The 15,682-nt window shown below is 48.0% G+C and overlaps 1 protein-coding gene across 1 annotated transcript; it reads right to left on the bottom strand.

The window, feature by feature from the left end:
- Window positions 1-439: 439 nt before the first annotated feature.
- LOC124086885 (cysteine/serine-rich nuclear protein 1-like) lies at window positions 440-2,697 on the bottom strand. Its single transcript, XM_046435358.1, is given in 2 exon segments — window positions 440-992; window positions 1,490-2,697. Coding segments are annotated over 2 exon segments (1,752 nt in total). The 5' UTR covers window positions 2,689-2,697.
- Window positions 2,698-15,682: the final 12,985 nt, after the last annotated feature.

Below are 15,682 nucleotides of genomic sequence, written 5' to 3'. Positions count from 1 at the left end.
TCTTCACAGTCCAGAGGATCTAGCCACCCCATAGGTCTAGGGCTCAGAGTGGCATAAGAAGCCTGAAGAGGCTGATTAGCCCCGTTTCACTGTCCTTGGGTTAAGGAATATTATACAGAGACTGAAAAGAGGTCTGCGAAGCTCCAGGAGAGCCATGTCTTCTCTTCCTGGCACATGCTGTGGAGGTGGAAGAGCACTGTGTGGGTGTGGGGGGCCAGGCTGCTGAAAGGGGGAAGCCCCTCCCCCTCTCTTCAGCATACAAAATTTATTTATTTATTTATTTAATAAATAAATTCAGAGTGTTTCGTGGAAACCAGGAGGGCCCATACCTGTGGCTGAGCCAGCCAATAGGAAACATTGCATACAGACCTTGGGGAACCCCCAAATCACAAAAAAGCAGCAACAGGGCTCTTGGGGCAGGGAAAAGGTACCCTAGTCCTCACACCTGCACAAGCTCTACCAGAGAGGCCGAGGCAGTGTCCTCAAACTGGCTGTCGATGAAGGGGGCAGAGACAATGGCAACTGGTTCAGAGAAGCCGATGAGGGACTCCAAGAAGCAAGTGCTGCCATCCCCCAGTGGAGAGAGGCCAGGCAAGGGGCCGTGAGATGCCTTAAAGTTGTCCAGGCTGCCAGGCGCCTTCTGAGAGATATAGTGAGGCCCCAAACTATAATCTGGCAGAGACTGGAGTAGCTTGAAGGAGTCACAGAAAGATAGGCTGAGGTCCACGGAGTTGCTCTGGTGGATGTCCACACTGGGTGGCACTAAGGTGCCAGGGAGGCTACTTTCTCTCAACCCTTCAAAGCCACCATTTAGGAAGCAGCTAGCATCCAGGATGGTATTTTCATCCAGGATGCCGGGCACAAAGCTAGAGCAAGAGTAGTTGTGGGTCCAGCTGGCCAGGCCACCAGGGTCACCAGTAAAGATGTCAGTTGGGTAAAAGCAGCTGAGGTTGTCCAGGTTCCCCACACCCCCTTCCTCTTCCTCCTCCTCTCTAGCCCGCAACCCACACGCTGGCTTTATGAAAGAAGGTTCAAATGGTGAGAAACCACTTAAAGAGACAAGACTCTAATTACCTTTAAAACCAGATCCAGGATGGCTCCTCCCAGCTCCAGCCTCAAGCCACCTAATGTGGTAACAAGGTTTACTGAAGAGGCGAGAGAGAGAGAGAGAGAGAGAGAGAGAGAGAGAGAGAGAGAGAGAGAGAGAACACGTCAGTGAGTGGACTTTTATTGTGGAACAAAAAATTCTGGGGAAAATTCCATCCAATGAAGATTAAAGGGGGCAGCATCACAAGGTCAGGGGTGACAATTGGGTCTTGGGGCAGTGGCCAGACATGCCTCTGCACGGAAAAGCCCTCGGACCTGGAGAAGGGTGGGGAAAGCTCTGACACAGCTGTGCCTAAGCGCCTCTCACCCAGCCAGGGAGGTAACTCAAATCACGTGCGAGGATGGCCTCCCCCCCCCCGCCCCCCCCGCCCCCCCCACACACACACCAAGGTCAGAGTCACTGAAACTCAGGATCTGCTCCAGGCTGTCATCAACAATGCTTGACTGGAAGCCAGGACCAGGCAGGCCTGGGTGGGTGGGGTGGTCTGGGGCCTCACTAGCGTCTGATGAGGAAGATGTCATGGAAGAATTAGTCATGTCACTGCTGCAGCTATTGTCTCCCAGCTCACTGCTTGCTGGGGGGGGGGGGGGGTTGGCCAGCGGGAAAGAGGACACCATGTCCTGCTCGCCTTGGTTGGGTGGGCTGCCCTGTGCAGGGGCCTCCAGCTCTCCAAGGCTCTCGGCCCCCTGCTCCAGCTGCAGGCGCTCGAGCGTGTGGATGAAATGGGTCTGCACACGCGCCTCATTAAATTCCACACGGCCATTGGGGTTCTCACAGCCCTCCTTACAGCAGCCACAAGGGAACCCTGTGTGATCCATCTGGCACTTGATACCCGCCAAGCTGCAGCTGCAGGTCTCAGGGTCACAGACCCTATCACAGCGACAGCCACAGTCCTCACGGGATTGGCGCAGCGCCTGCAGTTCCCGCTTCTCCTCGCGGTCGATCCTTCACACACCCGCAGCCCTCAGCAAAGCACGCCGTCGCCGCGCTGGGTGGTATGGTGGGAAGTTCACTTCTTCCAACAGGCCGCCTGCCACAGCCTCTGCCAAGTCTTCTTCCACAGAGGCATCACTGATGGCATCCAATGTAAGTGGCAGGTCTGCCTCTCCCTCAGGTACTCCAGAGGCTGAAAGCTTCCATCGCAGCATCTCCAGCTTCTCCTCTTTCAAACGCTGACGGAGTTTCTCGCGCCGGGCCCGGGCTTGTTCCTGTGTAAACTCACACAAGGAGAAGTGGCAGCAGGCGCTGTGGCGAGGGGCCATGCCCAGAGTACAGCCACCACGGCTGGGCACACTGGTGAAGCCCTGGCACCGTGGGAAGTAAAAGACAGTGATTCCTGTGAAGGCAACATGGCATGGGCATTCCCGAGGAGCCCGCTTCAAAATGGACCAAGGGGTAAAACTTTGGGAGCCACAGAAGTCCCGTTTAGGTAGGGGCATCTGACCCCCGGGGCTCTCTTCACCTGAGACTGAAGAGCTTGGGGAGCAGGAAGGAGAGACGCAGTCAGAGGAGGTGGAGGAGCAGAACGAGGAGGAGTCCTCCTCCAGTTGGTCAAACTTCCTCTTCAGCAGCCCAGTCATGGTTGCAGAGGTGCTCTAGGGGTTGGCGACAGAATGCCTGAAAGCTGGTCGCTCACCAAGGACACCCTCTATCCAGCTCAGTACGATCCCCGCTCCGCGACTCTCTGAGCTCCGCTCGGCAGCCGTCGGTCAAGCTGCCTCTCGCTCTGCGTGTCTGGCGGCTGCGGCAGCGGCGGCGACTGGAGACTTAGAACGCCTTCTTGATTGCTGCTGTCTTCACTTGAAGATATCGGACTCTTGCTTCTTCACTCCTCCAAAGTGGGCTCTGAAAGTGATTGTTCAGGGAATTTCCTGAAGCTTCTGTTCAGACTAGGAGAGCACTGTTGATCTGTCTTGTTTGGGGGCTTCAGCCACTTATGTAGCTGCCGCGTCCGGCCAAGGGAGCCGAGTCCGGCGAGGGACTGCGAGGTTAAAAGACACACAGGACACCAAGGTTCTTCATCCAGGAGTCAATAATAATCTTTATTGCTAACACACCTTTTTTTATACACCAAGCAGCAGAAGTGGAAAACTACCCAAAAGCAGGAGGGAGGGGGGAGAAATTTAGTTTTAACATCTATTATTGTCAGGTACCGAAACCTCCCTTAACAATAAGTCCATCAGACCAGAAAAGGTCAAGGCATTCCCGTGGGATACATATGTCTCAGACGGATAAGCAGGAACAGAAAAACTGCAAGTTCGCCATGGCCTTGTGAGCTGGCCACACTGGCATGCAGAACAAACTAGTGGAGGTAGGGGCTCCAGGGGCCAAGGTGGACCTGCTGCCAACAAGTCCCCCTCTTTTGTTTTTTGCATGCCAGTGGGAATCAAGTAGCCCCTGTCTTAGGTCGTTCACAGCCCTTGCGATGCTTACCCGTCTCTGGGAAGGCCCCGATTCCCTGTCTTAGGTCGCACAGCAAGCGTGAAAGTTGCCTGTCACTGGGTACTACAAGATCAGCTCAAGGTGTTATGACCTATCAAGACATTATTGCGGTAAACGCTTAACCGTCTCCACCTATGGAACCCATGACCGTCACCGCCGAATGGCAGATGTGATTGGACCGAGAGATTAGACAGCAAAGATCCTAGTACAGGAAAGTAAGAGGGAGAGGTATGCATAGAGAAAAGATATGGCAGGAGTTCTTCTTTTAAGGAGGACACTCATCTTCGGATAGGTCTGAAGTATATCTCAGAGAGGCGATCATCCATCTTCAAGCGTTGATAGTGAACCTGTATTGGCTTAGAGGCTAAGATATTAATTTGATCCTTAATGAATTGTACTATCTTATTTACAATGCAGGGTCCTATTGCCACTACTAGAAGGAGGCCTAACAATGGTCCCAATAAGGGAAGAAGATAAGGCAAAAATCCATTAAGTCCAGTCCAGAGAGGGTTCTCAAATAATTCCCTCCTCCTTTTTTCTAGGTCTTCTTGGAGTTGTTTAATTTTTGTTCGAACTATGCCAGACTTGTTAGCATAAAAACAGCACCTCTCCCCAAGGGCTAAACAAATTCCCCCTTGATTGGCAGTAAGCAAGTCTAAACCCCGCCTGTTCTGAAGAACTACTTCTGCTAGAGAGTCTATCTGGTCTTGTAAGTCTTTAATGGTTCCCTACAGGGTTTGCACATCATCTATAAGCTGTTGAGATAGGTGGCAGTAAGAATGTATAGCCGTACCCAATCCTGCCGTGCCTGTACCCACAGCAGCTGTTATTCCAAGGCCAACAAGGAGTGGTAAGGCCTGCACAGCTCTCTTGTGTCTTCTAACTAAGATGTCTAGGCTAGGAATGGGTAGGGGTTCATCTCCTGAGATAATCGTGATATCAGGAAGCAGTAATGCCAGAATGCAACCACCAGTCCAATTTGCTGGGAGCCTGGGAAAAGCTAAATTTCCACCACACATAAAAACTGTACCATTAGGGGGACAAATGGGAGGAGTAGGTGAGGAGTAATTCTTTACTAATGAGCAGTTTCCAAAGGAAGAGATTCCAACATCAACATCATAGGTATTATTTTGCATCATGCCCAGAAGGCATGACATAAAACCACCTAGAGGCTGCACCTTAAAGGGTAGCCCAGATTGACATGTGTTGTCATCATCAATGGTATAATTGATGGGAACCGCCAATGGCATGACTGCACCTGCCGTCATGCAGAGCCAGCAATCACCAGCAAGGGTAGGATTGGAACTGTTAAGTAAAGAAAAGGTAGTTTCTAGGATATCTAATGTATTGGCATCTAAATCAGGAAACTGGGATTTGGGCAATATCAAGGGGTGGTATGTAGGCTTAGGGATCTCCGGCTTTAAAAGCTTAATCACCTGAAGGTGTTTGATAGCATCAGTGGGTCCCCCTCCATCAGAGACTCCGATAGGGGCCTTCATGGGCCAGCAGGAGGGTTTACCCACGACGCCCTCACATCCCGCCTCCGTTAACCGAGTCGTGATGCCTTCCCCTCCCCGGTCACCAAGAAAAGGAATATAATTATAAGTGGTCCCCCATTCTCCACGGGTGTTAGTTAGGATGGCCTCAAAATACTGTTTTCCTTGATTATTAACACAAATTGAGGCCGATGTATAACAGGAGATGTGCATTGCCGGGGTGTAATGACAAGTGGCGGGACAGCTTCCAAGAGTCTCAGTCGGATTAGGGACAACAAGTCCGGGCTTATTAACACATACCCATTTTGGTTGCTTAAATCCTCCGATGTTTTCATTGAGTTCAGCCGCCATATAGGCTACTTTAGTCCCACAATCAATGCTCTGGATATAACCAGAGGGGGCCGAGTGCCGGGGCCCTCCCTTACACTCACAAGGGGCTCCAAAAAGATATTCATGAATATTCCCAGGTGGGGGGTCAAGCCCTCCTTCAGCAAACCTGTCCAGAAGGAATGCCACAAGAGGGGTCCAGCTCATGAGGTGTGTCTCGGCACTCACTTGAAGGGGTGAGAACAACAGCGGCAGGATCAGCCATCTTGGGAACTTCATTTTGTCTTGAATTTTCATTCACCGGTCTGGTGCAGCGCTCCGGGATCCAAATGGGCTTCTCAGTTCCTGGGGGAAAAACACATAGAGCTCCCCTCACTCTAGCTAAGAGTGGAGCTGGGGGTTGCCACTTTCCAGTGGATAAATCTTTCCACCTTATTTGAGCATCTTGTACAGTGGGAGGAGAAAAGTGGCGTTGTGCAGCCATGCGCCCTCCAGTGTCAGTGAGTAAAAAATTTAAAGTAAATAAGGTTATGCTTAGAAGTGCTTGTGGTCCCTGGCAATTCCGGTATATCTCCCCCTCTTTTGTTTTTTGCAAATAAGTTTTTAAATGTTGATGGGCTCGTTCCACAATAGCTTGTCCCTGTGGATTATAAGGGATTCCAGTCTTATGATTAATTTCCCATTGGGTGCAAAACCGTTGAACCGCCTGGCTTACATATGCGGGACCATTATCGGTTTTGAGGCATCGTGGGGTGCCCATGGAGGAAAAGGCTTTTAGAAGATGACTGATTACATCCTTAGCCTTCTCTCCAGTATGTAAGGTGGCAAAAATGAAGCCAGAATATGTGTCAGTGGAAACATGTATAAAGGAGAGCTTACCAAAGCTAGGGAAGTGTGTAACATCACTTTGCTAGACATCATTAGGTTGTAGTCCTCTTGGATTAACTCCAAGGGAAGGAGAATGAATAAATGGTGCACAGGTTGGACATAATGAGACAATCTGTAAAGCTTGGTCTCGTGAACATCCTGTGTGGAAGCGTAAAGACTGTGCATTTAAATGAAATTTGTTATGGAATTGTAAGGCCTTATCATATTTGGTCGTCACACAGGAAAGGCCAACAGCATGAGTAGCAGCGTCTGCTTTTGCGTTGCCCTCTGACAAAGGTCCAGGGAGCCCTGAATGGCTTCGGATGTGGCCAATGTATAAAGGATCTCGTCTAGCCCAAATGAGAAGTTGAACTACCTGTAGTTGTTCTGTGATGGTGGATTGCTTTCCAATATATGATGCTGTTTCTATGACTAGAGCCAGATTGGCTACATACAAGCTGTCAGTATATACATTAAGAGGAATAGAGCTATAGACTTTGAGAGCTATGATTAAAGCTTCAACTTCTGCCTTTTGGGCCGACTGACCTGACACAGGTTGTCGGAGAATTTGAGATCCATCAAAAACGACGGCAAATCCATTTTTGGCCCCATCTGTATATACAGTTTGGGCCTTTGGAATAGGTTCCCTTTTCATAATCTTTGGGAAGATAATGGGACACCTTTTAAAGCCCTCCAAAAGTCTATGTTTAGGGAAGTGATTATCAATCTGACCCTTGAAGTTGCACAGGAAAAGACACCAAAGGTCATGTTCTTGTTGTAACTTGTGTATCATATCTTGAGTGTAAGGTTGAATAAGTATGTCAAAGGTTTTTCCAAACAATGCATCACCCAAATATTTAGCCTTCCAAATTAAGTTAATAACTAGCTCATAAAAGGGAGTCAATACCCGGGGGTTAGAAGCCGGCAAGTGGACCCAATAAATGGGACCCGTTTGCCAGAACACTCCTGTGGGAGTAATTTTAGAAGGTAGAACTATAAATGACAAGGGCAGAGAATAATCTATCTGTGTAATCTGCATGTCCTGCAGAGCCTCTTCTATTAGTTTCAGTGCTCGTAAGGCTTCTGGTGTAGGTACTCTACACGACGTAAGAGAAGGATCTCCTCGCAAGAGGTCATACAGGGGTTTGAGCTCTCCAGTTGGAATATGAAAAGATGGGCACAGCCACTGTATTTCTCCGAGGAATGTCTGCCACTGATGTAAAGTTTTGAGCTGATTTATCTGGAACTGGGGTCTCTGGGGAAAGATTCCTATGTTATTAATGATGTATCCCAAATAATTGTAAGGGTGTTGAAACTGCACCTTTTCGGGTGCTATGACCAGCCCTGCCCCTTTTAGAAGGGATTGGAGGACTTCATAAGATTGAAGAAGCCTTTCTTTCTTGGGCCCTGCCAGTAAGATGTCATCCATATAATGAATGAGGTAGAGCTGTGGGAACTGCTGTCGAAAGGGTCGCAAAACCTCAGCTACAAAATATTTGCACATTGTAGGACTATTAGTCATCCCTTGAGGTAGGACGGTCCATTCATACCGTTGGTAAGGTTCCTTAAAGTTTGTGGAAGGCAAGGAAAAAGCGAAATGCTTTCGGTCTCGTGGGTCTAAGGGGATAGAGAAGAAACAATCTTTTAAATCTATGACAATAAGATGCCAATCCTTTGGGATCGCAGTAGGAAAGGGTACACCTGGTTGTAAGGGTCCCATGGGTTGCATAGTTTTATTGATAGCCCGTAGGTCCTGAAGAAGTCTCCACTTCCCAGACCCCTTTTGTATAACAAAAATAGGGGTATTCCAAGGGGAGGTAGAGGGCACCACGTGTCCTAACTCAAGCTGGTCTTGAACTAATAGGGAAGCGGCCTGTAATTTGTCCTTAGTTAGGGGCCACTGTTCTACCCACACAGGGTCATCTGATAACCAAGTAATGGACAGTGGAGGTGGCCGCACTTCAGTGGCCCCTAGGATAAATTTCCCAGTCCTCTCCGGTCTCTTCCCCGCCGGGTAACCTATTCTGCTGGATCCACGGGTGATATTCTGCCCTCATGTCTCTTTCCTAGTCCCCTTCCAGGGATCCATCCCATGTCTAGCATTGCATCATTAACAAAGTCATTATTTCCTTTCAAAGTCTGGGTAGTGAGAATAGCCCCCATTTGATGAAGCAAGTCCCTCCCCCAAAGGTTCGTGGGGAGTCCAGTCACTACATAGGGCTGGAAATGGCCACTATGTCCTTCACCATCTCTCCATTTTAAAAAGGAGGCACTTCTTTTTGGTCGGGTCTGTCCTATCCCCTGTAATATGGCCGAGGGACTCTGGAGGGGCCAGGCAGGTGGCCATTGTTTTTCAGAAATGACAGAGACATCCGCCCCCGTATCTAGTATTCCCTTGAAAGCCTTGTCCTGTATCTCAATGGTCAGGTTGGGACGCGAATCCAAATGAGCTACCCAAAAGGCCTGGGGAGTTCCAGTGGAGCCAAAGCTGCCGTCGCCCCGGGACCCACGGAGGGTGTGCCCAGGAATGGAAGCTAAGGGTAGCAGCAGCAATTGAGCTATACGCTCCCCGGGGGGAAGAATAACAATTCCTTGGGTAGCTTCTACTACTATTTTTATTTCTCCCTGATAATCAGCATCAACAACCCCCGTAAGAATCTTCAAGCCCCACTGAGTTGCGCTACCTCGTCCCAACACTAGTCCCACCGTCCTCTCTGGCAGGGGTCCAAAAACCCCAGTAGGCAGCATTTGAGGTCCCATTTGGGGAGTTAATACCGCTCGGGAGGTGGAACTGAGGTCCAGTCCTGCGCTTCCTGGTGTTCCCCTGGGGAGTTCCCAGATAGAAAGGGGTTGGTCAGTGGGAGGCGGCGGAGACGCCCACTCCCTGGGGCACTGTTCTGTCCCTGCACTGCTCCGTACACTTTGGCTTCCGGGGCCCGGGGCGGGCCTCTGCTCCCGTTTCCCGACGGTATTGGGTTACCCTGGATGTCAAATTTTGACCTGCACTCACTGCTCCAATGATTTCCTTTATGACATCTAGGACAAATTCTAGGCATCCCTCTGCCAGCACCCTCGTTCCTTTCCGGGCAGTTTCTCTTTATATGTCCCTCTTTCCCACACTTAAAACACCCCTTAGAGCTGGTTCCCCTGTTATCAGATTTTTGCATTCCAGTCTTAAGGGCAGCAGCCAAAACCTGACCAGTAATATGAGGCCCATCTATATCTTTGCATGCTCGAATCATGTCATCTATACTTTTGGCCCGGGAGGACTTAATAGCATTTTGGCAGTAAGTGTTAGCGTTTTCATATGCCAGTTGTCTAATAAGTGGCATAGCCTGTTCCAGATTAGGGAATATTTTTCCAGCAGCCTGCATTAGGCGGGCTATAAAGTCCGAATAAGGTTCAGAGGGTCCTTGAGAGATCTTGTTTTGCTTCAGTCTTAGAAATGGGCAGGGCTTTCCAGGCATGAACTGCAGCTGAGGCTATTTGAGCATAAACACCTGGGTCGTAATTAATTTGTTGGCCTATGGTGGCATACTGCCCAGTTCCTGTCAACATTTCAGCATTTCGCCGTTGATGGCCCGCATGCAGGTTAATCTGAGCCAGCTCGCGGCACCTTTCATGATATTCACTTTTCCACAATAAGAAATCCCCTCCAGATAACACAGCCCTGCAAAGTTGCTGCCAATCATTGGGTATCAGTTGACTGGCTGAGAAGGACTAGAAGAGGGTCAATGTGAAAGGGGCATGAGGTCCATAATTAATGACCGCCTCCTTAAGCTGTTTTATGTCCTTGAAGGCTAGGGGGACATGGGCTCTGGCCGGCTGTCCATCAGCATCGGCGTTTTCAATCATTGGAAAAACCTGAGCCGCTCTAGAACCCCAGTGGACCCCCGCCCATCTAGTAGGGGCGTCCTCATTCCAATCAGGATTATAGGGAGGAGGTGCGGCAATTGAGGGGGCCCTAGGCACCCTCACATTTGCCCTTTTAAGGCGATGTTCTAGTTCCTCTATCTCCCTTTCTAATCCCTCCTCTTCCTCAGAGAGAGAACTGAGGTCCTCAGGATCCTTTTTGGGCTTAGAAATCTGGAGGCGTTTCCTACCCCCTGAGCCCGAGTCCTCAAGAGGACCCTCATCCTTTAAGGATTCTGCCATTTGCTCTTCCTGCACCTGATTAAGGGCCTGTTCACATTCAGCAAGCTGATCCTTGATCTTTACTTTATCTGTTAATAAAGCATCCTTTACCAACCTCCATAAGGAAAAGGTGGCAACTGGGACACTGTCCGAGCCCCGGTCCCTCAATAATTTCTGAAGGTCATGCCTCACCAGGTCCCAGTCACTATTATTAAGAAATCCTCCTGTCAGAAACCAAGGACAAGCCTGGGCAATAATTTCAACGAATTCGGTTGCAGTCTTAGTTTTTATTCCTGTTCCTTGTGTATTTAACAGCTCTTTCAGTTCGTTGGCCAGACGAACCTTCGCTGTTGAGTTACCCATGGTACGTACCCTGTCTCTTTAAAATATCTTTAAACCAATCCTCCCCCTTCTTTCTTAGAAGGTGAGCCCCATCCGCTTACCCCTGCTTTCCGGATCTCGGTGAGAACCTCCAATTGCCGCGTCCAGCCAAGGGAGCCGAGTCCGGCGAGGGACGGCGAGGTTAAAAGACACACAGGACACCAAGGTTCTTCATCCAGGAGTCAATAATAATCTTTATTGCTAACACACCTTTTTTTATACCCCAAGCAGCAGAAGTGGAAAACTACCCAAAAGCAGGAGGGAGGGGGGAGAAATTTAGTTTTAACATCTATTATTGTCAGGTACCGAAACCTCCCTTAACAATAAGTCCATCAGACCAGAAAAGGTCAAGGCATTCCCGTGGGATACATATGTCTCAGATGGATAAGCAGGAACAGAAAAACCGCAAGTTCGCCATGGCCTTGTGAGCTGGCCACACTGGCATGCAGAACAAACTAGTGGAGGTAGGGGCTCCAGGGGCCAAGGTGGACCTGCTGCCAACATGTAGCTACTGGTTCCTCCAGCTCTACAGCCTGCAGAAGGCCAATTGGGGATTATCCAGGTTCTGATCAAGTAAGCCAATCTAATCAATCTCCTTTTTATAATCATACTTCCTGTTGATTCTGTTCCTCTAGAGAACCCTGACTACTACACCTTCCTGGTCACTGTTTCTGCTTCATCCCATAAATTTTGATATAGTGTGTTCCCATCGTTTTTAGTTATCTATGTATTTTTTTTCCCTTGTGCTTTTTTGCTTGATCAGAATTTTTTTTTTCTTTCTACAAATTTGTGAATTTTCACTTCCCTTTTTATTACAGATTTCTAGCTTCATCCTATTGGGTATTTATAAGATACTGACAGTTGTCTTTAAATTATTTTTTACAAAGTCTCCATAATATGCCATAAATATCTTTCATGAGGAATTGTGGCCTAATTTATTCCAACAAGCCCCAGCCCTCCTATAATCATACTGGGAATTTGTTTCTCAAGTTCTGAATTGAATGGAGTGGAGTTTGAGGTGAGAGATCAATGAAAATAAAGCACCAGATCTGAAACCAGAAACTTATTTCCCATTTTTAAATTGCTTTTTGGAAGTATTCCTAGTCAAAAGTATTCTACCATGCAGACCAGAGTTCAGGAAGGAAAAGGGTTGCAAACACACCATGTTGTGATTCTCTAGGTATTTTGCTGACAACCCCGCGAAAGCCAGAAGAAAAATCTATTTTTCAGTGACTTGTATGAAGCAAGACTGCCTTCCAATTCCAGAGACTAACAGATGATTGGTTTTCCTTGTTGTTGCTAATCTCCTTAATTGAGTTTTGAAATGGAATTTCCTTTCAGGATTAAAGCAAACACCACCCAGGTTTCCTGTAGGTGGTTAGAAACTCCCCGGAGGCCAGAGAAGTTTCAGAACACCAAATCTGCTGCCTGCTGAGTCCCATATACTTGTGGTACCTGGTGTGAGGCCCACAATGCCACGGAGCAGCATTTTCCCTGCTGTGTGCCACAGGCTTGGCATACTGCAGACCAGGCTCTAGGGTTCCAGAGACCTCCAACCCTGAGCTCAATATATCCTGGGCCCCAGCTGCTGCCCTTCTACAATTGCACCGTGACCTGCATTCTATACCCCAAGGGCCTCTTCTCTGGCATTGGTCATGGAAAGATGACTTTCCCTGAGCACAGGGCACCTTGCATCAGGACACAGAGCCTCCTGTCCTGGACCAGGTGTCTTCGAAGCCGCAGGCAGGCACCTCCAGGAAAGTCAGGGGTCTTGAAGATGCCCTGCCATCGACCACCTGCTGGGGCTCCCTTGTGTTCCAGGTGCTCAGGTGAAGGAGGTCTAGAGACCAAGACCTCTGGTGGTGACCCTTGTAAGAGCCCTCTTCCCCCTGCCCCCACCAGCAGCCAGAAGAAAAACCAAGGCTACTGGGAATGGATCTGGGCCCTCTGTGCAAGACTCCCTGAGGCTGCTTGAGTCTGTAACCTTTGGGAGCCAGGAGCACTGAGATTTCCCCTGCAACCATGTTTGGAGGTGTTTTGGAAGGGATCACCTAGAAGTAAAGCTTGGTTTGCTAGTCCACCATGGAGGCTTCAGAACTCTTGTGCACTTTTCTTCAGCTTCCTCAATAAAATTGTGCCAAAATGTGAAATTCTTGGGTGTAGTGTACTTCTGCTGGGGATGTTGGGGAAAGAGGAGGCTCAGACCATTGGGTGGTTAGAGACTACATCCATATCTAAGTGAGTCAAATCTGAATCTAAGGGAGCCCTCCCTCATTGTTCTTTCTCTGCATATTGGCAGCTTGGGTTAGTGGTCTCCAGGGAAGAGGTGGGTATCCAGAGCACTGGTGTATTGGGTGTTCTACATGCACCGCATCTCCAAGCAGATACACAGCAGCCTTGAGAACCCAGATGGGAAATGATCTTCTGTGCTACCCTGTCACCAGTTTCCCCCAAGGCTGTTTCAGGGGTGCCCTGTCACCTTGCAGTTGACTGACACCTCTGCCTATCTTACATTCAAACCCACCTACAACCTTCTGCTTAAAGAGATTCACAGTCTGACCAGTCATTTAGGATTCAAAGGAGTTAAGAAGCCAGAGTAGATAATCAAGTCCAGCCAGAGAAGATGGCAAGCCTCCCAGTCTGGGTCACGGCTGCCACTACACACTTGACTGCACTTACTGCGAGACCTCTTAAGAGACCCCAGAAGCTAAACCTTCAAACTCTGGGCCTTGGTATGCACCCACTGGCATAGATCCTCCAAAAGACTCCACCCAGAGTATTTTGCTGCCAGGGCCCCTCCAAGGAACTCTACTAAAGATGGCCTTCATGGACCCTACTTTTCCTAGCATTTTTAAAATTTGAAATTGAAATCATAGGGCTTTGGGTTTTGACAACCTTACAAAACATATCTCCAGTAATTTTTAGTTTTTGTTTTGAGACATGATCTAATGAAGTTGCTGAATTGTCTCTCTCTCTTTTTTATTTCCCCACACAAGGATTGAACTGAGGGTTACTCAACCACTGAGCCACATATCTAGCCCTATTTTGTATTTTATTTAGAGACAGGGTTTCACTGAATTCTGTAGCACCTCACCTTTGCTGAGGCAGGCTTAGAACTCCCAATCCTTCTTTCTCAGCCTCCCCAGCCACTGGGATTACAGGTGTGTTGTTATGCTCGAATTCGGACCCCCAAAAGACCACCAGAGACCCAAGATAGATGTAAGCAGCAAAGAGGTGTTTATTGTGAGCTAGCTCGGTCCTCCACACACACACAGCAACAGGTGGCGCTAAGAGGCCCCGAGCCCAGGTTTTGCAGCAGTTTTAACATTCTTTGGAGAAGGCAGGGACCCCCACATACATCATAGCATCTCCTAGCAAATCATCACACACCACGGGGAAATCAAATAACAATTCTAAAACATGATTAACACATTCACTGGCAGGAACAAGTTGGGTAGGGGGGATTGGTCACTACAAGAGGGGGATTCATTTAAACTGATTGGTTTAAACCGTGAGGATGTCGCAAGGGGAGTATGTGCCAAACTGCAGGGCTTCTAGTTTAGATACTGGTCACCACACCTAGGTGGAAGCCATCTGGAATTTCAGATATGTGGTTATCTTGGCCTATCTGCTTTTGGCTTTTGGCTTTTCTGAGAACTGTTTCCACATAGCCTTTCCGTAGTTTTTTTTCCTGACTTTAGGACTACAATAAGTCAGAGGTTAAGTTTCAGAGCAAAATAAGATCCCAAGAAGAATGAAATTGTTTAGGTCTTTCAGTGTGCCACTCTTCCCGCCTTGTCTTGAAGTTGTAATCCTCTTGTGTCAGCCTTCTAGGTCCCTGAGATTACAAACCTGTGCTGTCCTAACTCACATGGCAAGATATATCTTTACAATTAATTTAGTATTCAGAAAGCCAGAGAACTGTTTCTCAGGGATATTATACAAAATATCAAAGTGTAGCTAAATTTTTGCTCCAGTGAAATAACTGAAAAAAAAGTAGTACAGAAAGTAATTGTAATGAATATATAGCAAATAATTCTGGTATGCTAGAATGTGCTAAGATCTTCTAGTATATAATTCTGGAAAGAAAGTGAATTTAATAAGTAGTATTATTTGTAGCATTTATTTGACTAAGAAGGAAAGTGAGGGATGACTTCAAATTGCATCAGAAACCTTATACCCCTTAGTGTGTAAGAGAATGAAGCAGTTTGGTTTTGAATTAACACATGAGATGCTAGTTCCCTAGTTTTTAAGTCCAAGTATAAAATGTTGATCCCTTGGATTGACATTTACCTTTATATTGTTCTTAGTATTTGTCTCTTGTGTTGAAATTTCACCCTAAGGTCTTTGCATGTAGTCTTAGTTTGGCATTTTGTTTCAATCCAAAGGACTTTCTTCCTTCCTTACTGGCCTCTCCTTCTCTTTCCTTTCCTCTCTTTCCTTTCTCTCTCTCTCTCTCTCTCTTCATCTTTCTTTCATTCTTTTCAGATACTGCACACAACTTTGACAGATCAAACTCCAGGATGACCACTGTGACTTCTATTGCCAATGCAGCTCCAGACACTTGCTTTTTCCTGGAGCTGTAGTGCCGCAGTCTGGCTGGGCACAAATCACAAGCCACTTGAAGATTCAAGCAGGAACTAACTTTATTTTTAGAACTCACACTGCAGGCCGCCCATGCAAACTCTCCAGGAACTCCCCAAGAGTTCCACCGGAACTTTGGAACCTGAAAGCAATCAACCAGAATTCAACCCACAAGTCCACCCATGCAAACTCTCTAGGAACTCCGCTAGAGCTCAAAAATAGCGGGCACCTGAGGCAGCAGGAACCGCTCCTTCTGGCAAAATGCCCAGGCCATGGCTCTCAACACCTCCCACCTTTTGTTTAATTAAACAACAAGTATGTGGCTTAGGGACCGTGCCTGTCT

Source organism: Marmota monax, unplaced genomic scaffold (assembly GCF_021218885.2).
Source record: "Marmota monax isolate L192 unplaced genomic scaffold, Marmota_monax_Labrador192_F-V1.1 WCK01_AAM20220418_F8-fsc00139, whole genome shotgun sequence".
Lineage (NCBI taxonomy): Eukaryota > Metazoa > Chordata > Mammalia > Rodentia > Sciuridae > Marmota > Marmota monax.
The sequence above is the reverse complement of the archived record's forward strand: the minus strand, read 5'-3'. Positions and strand labels throughout refer to the sequence as shown.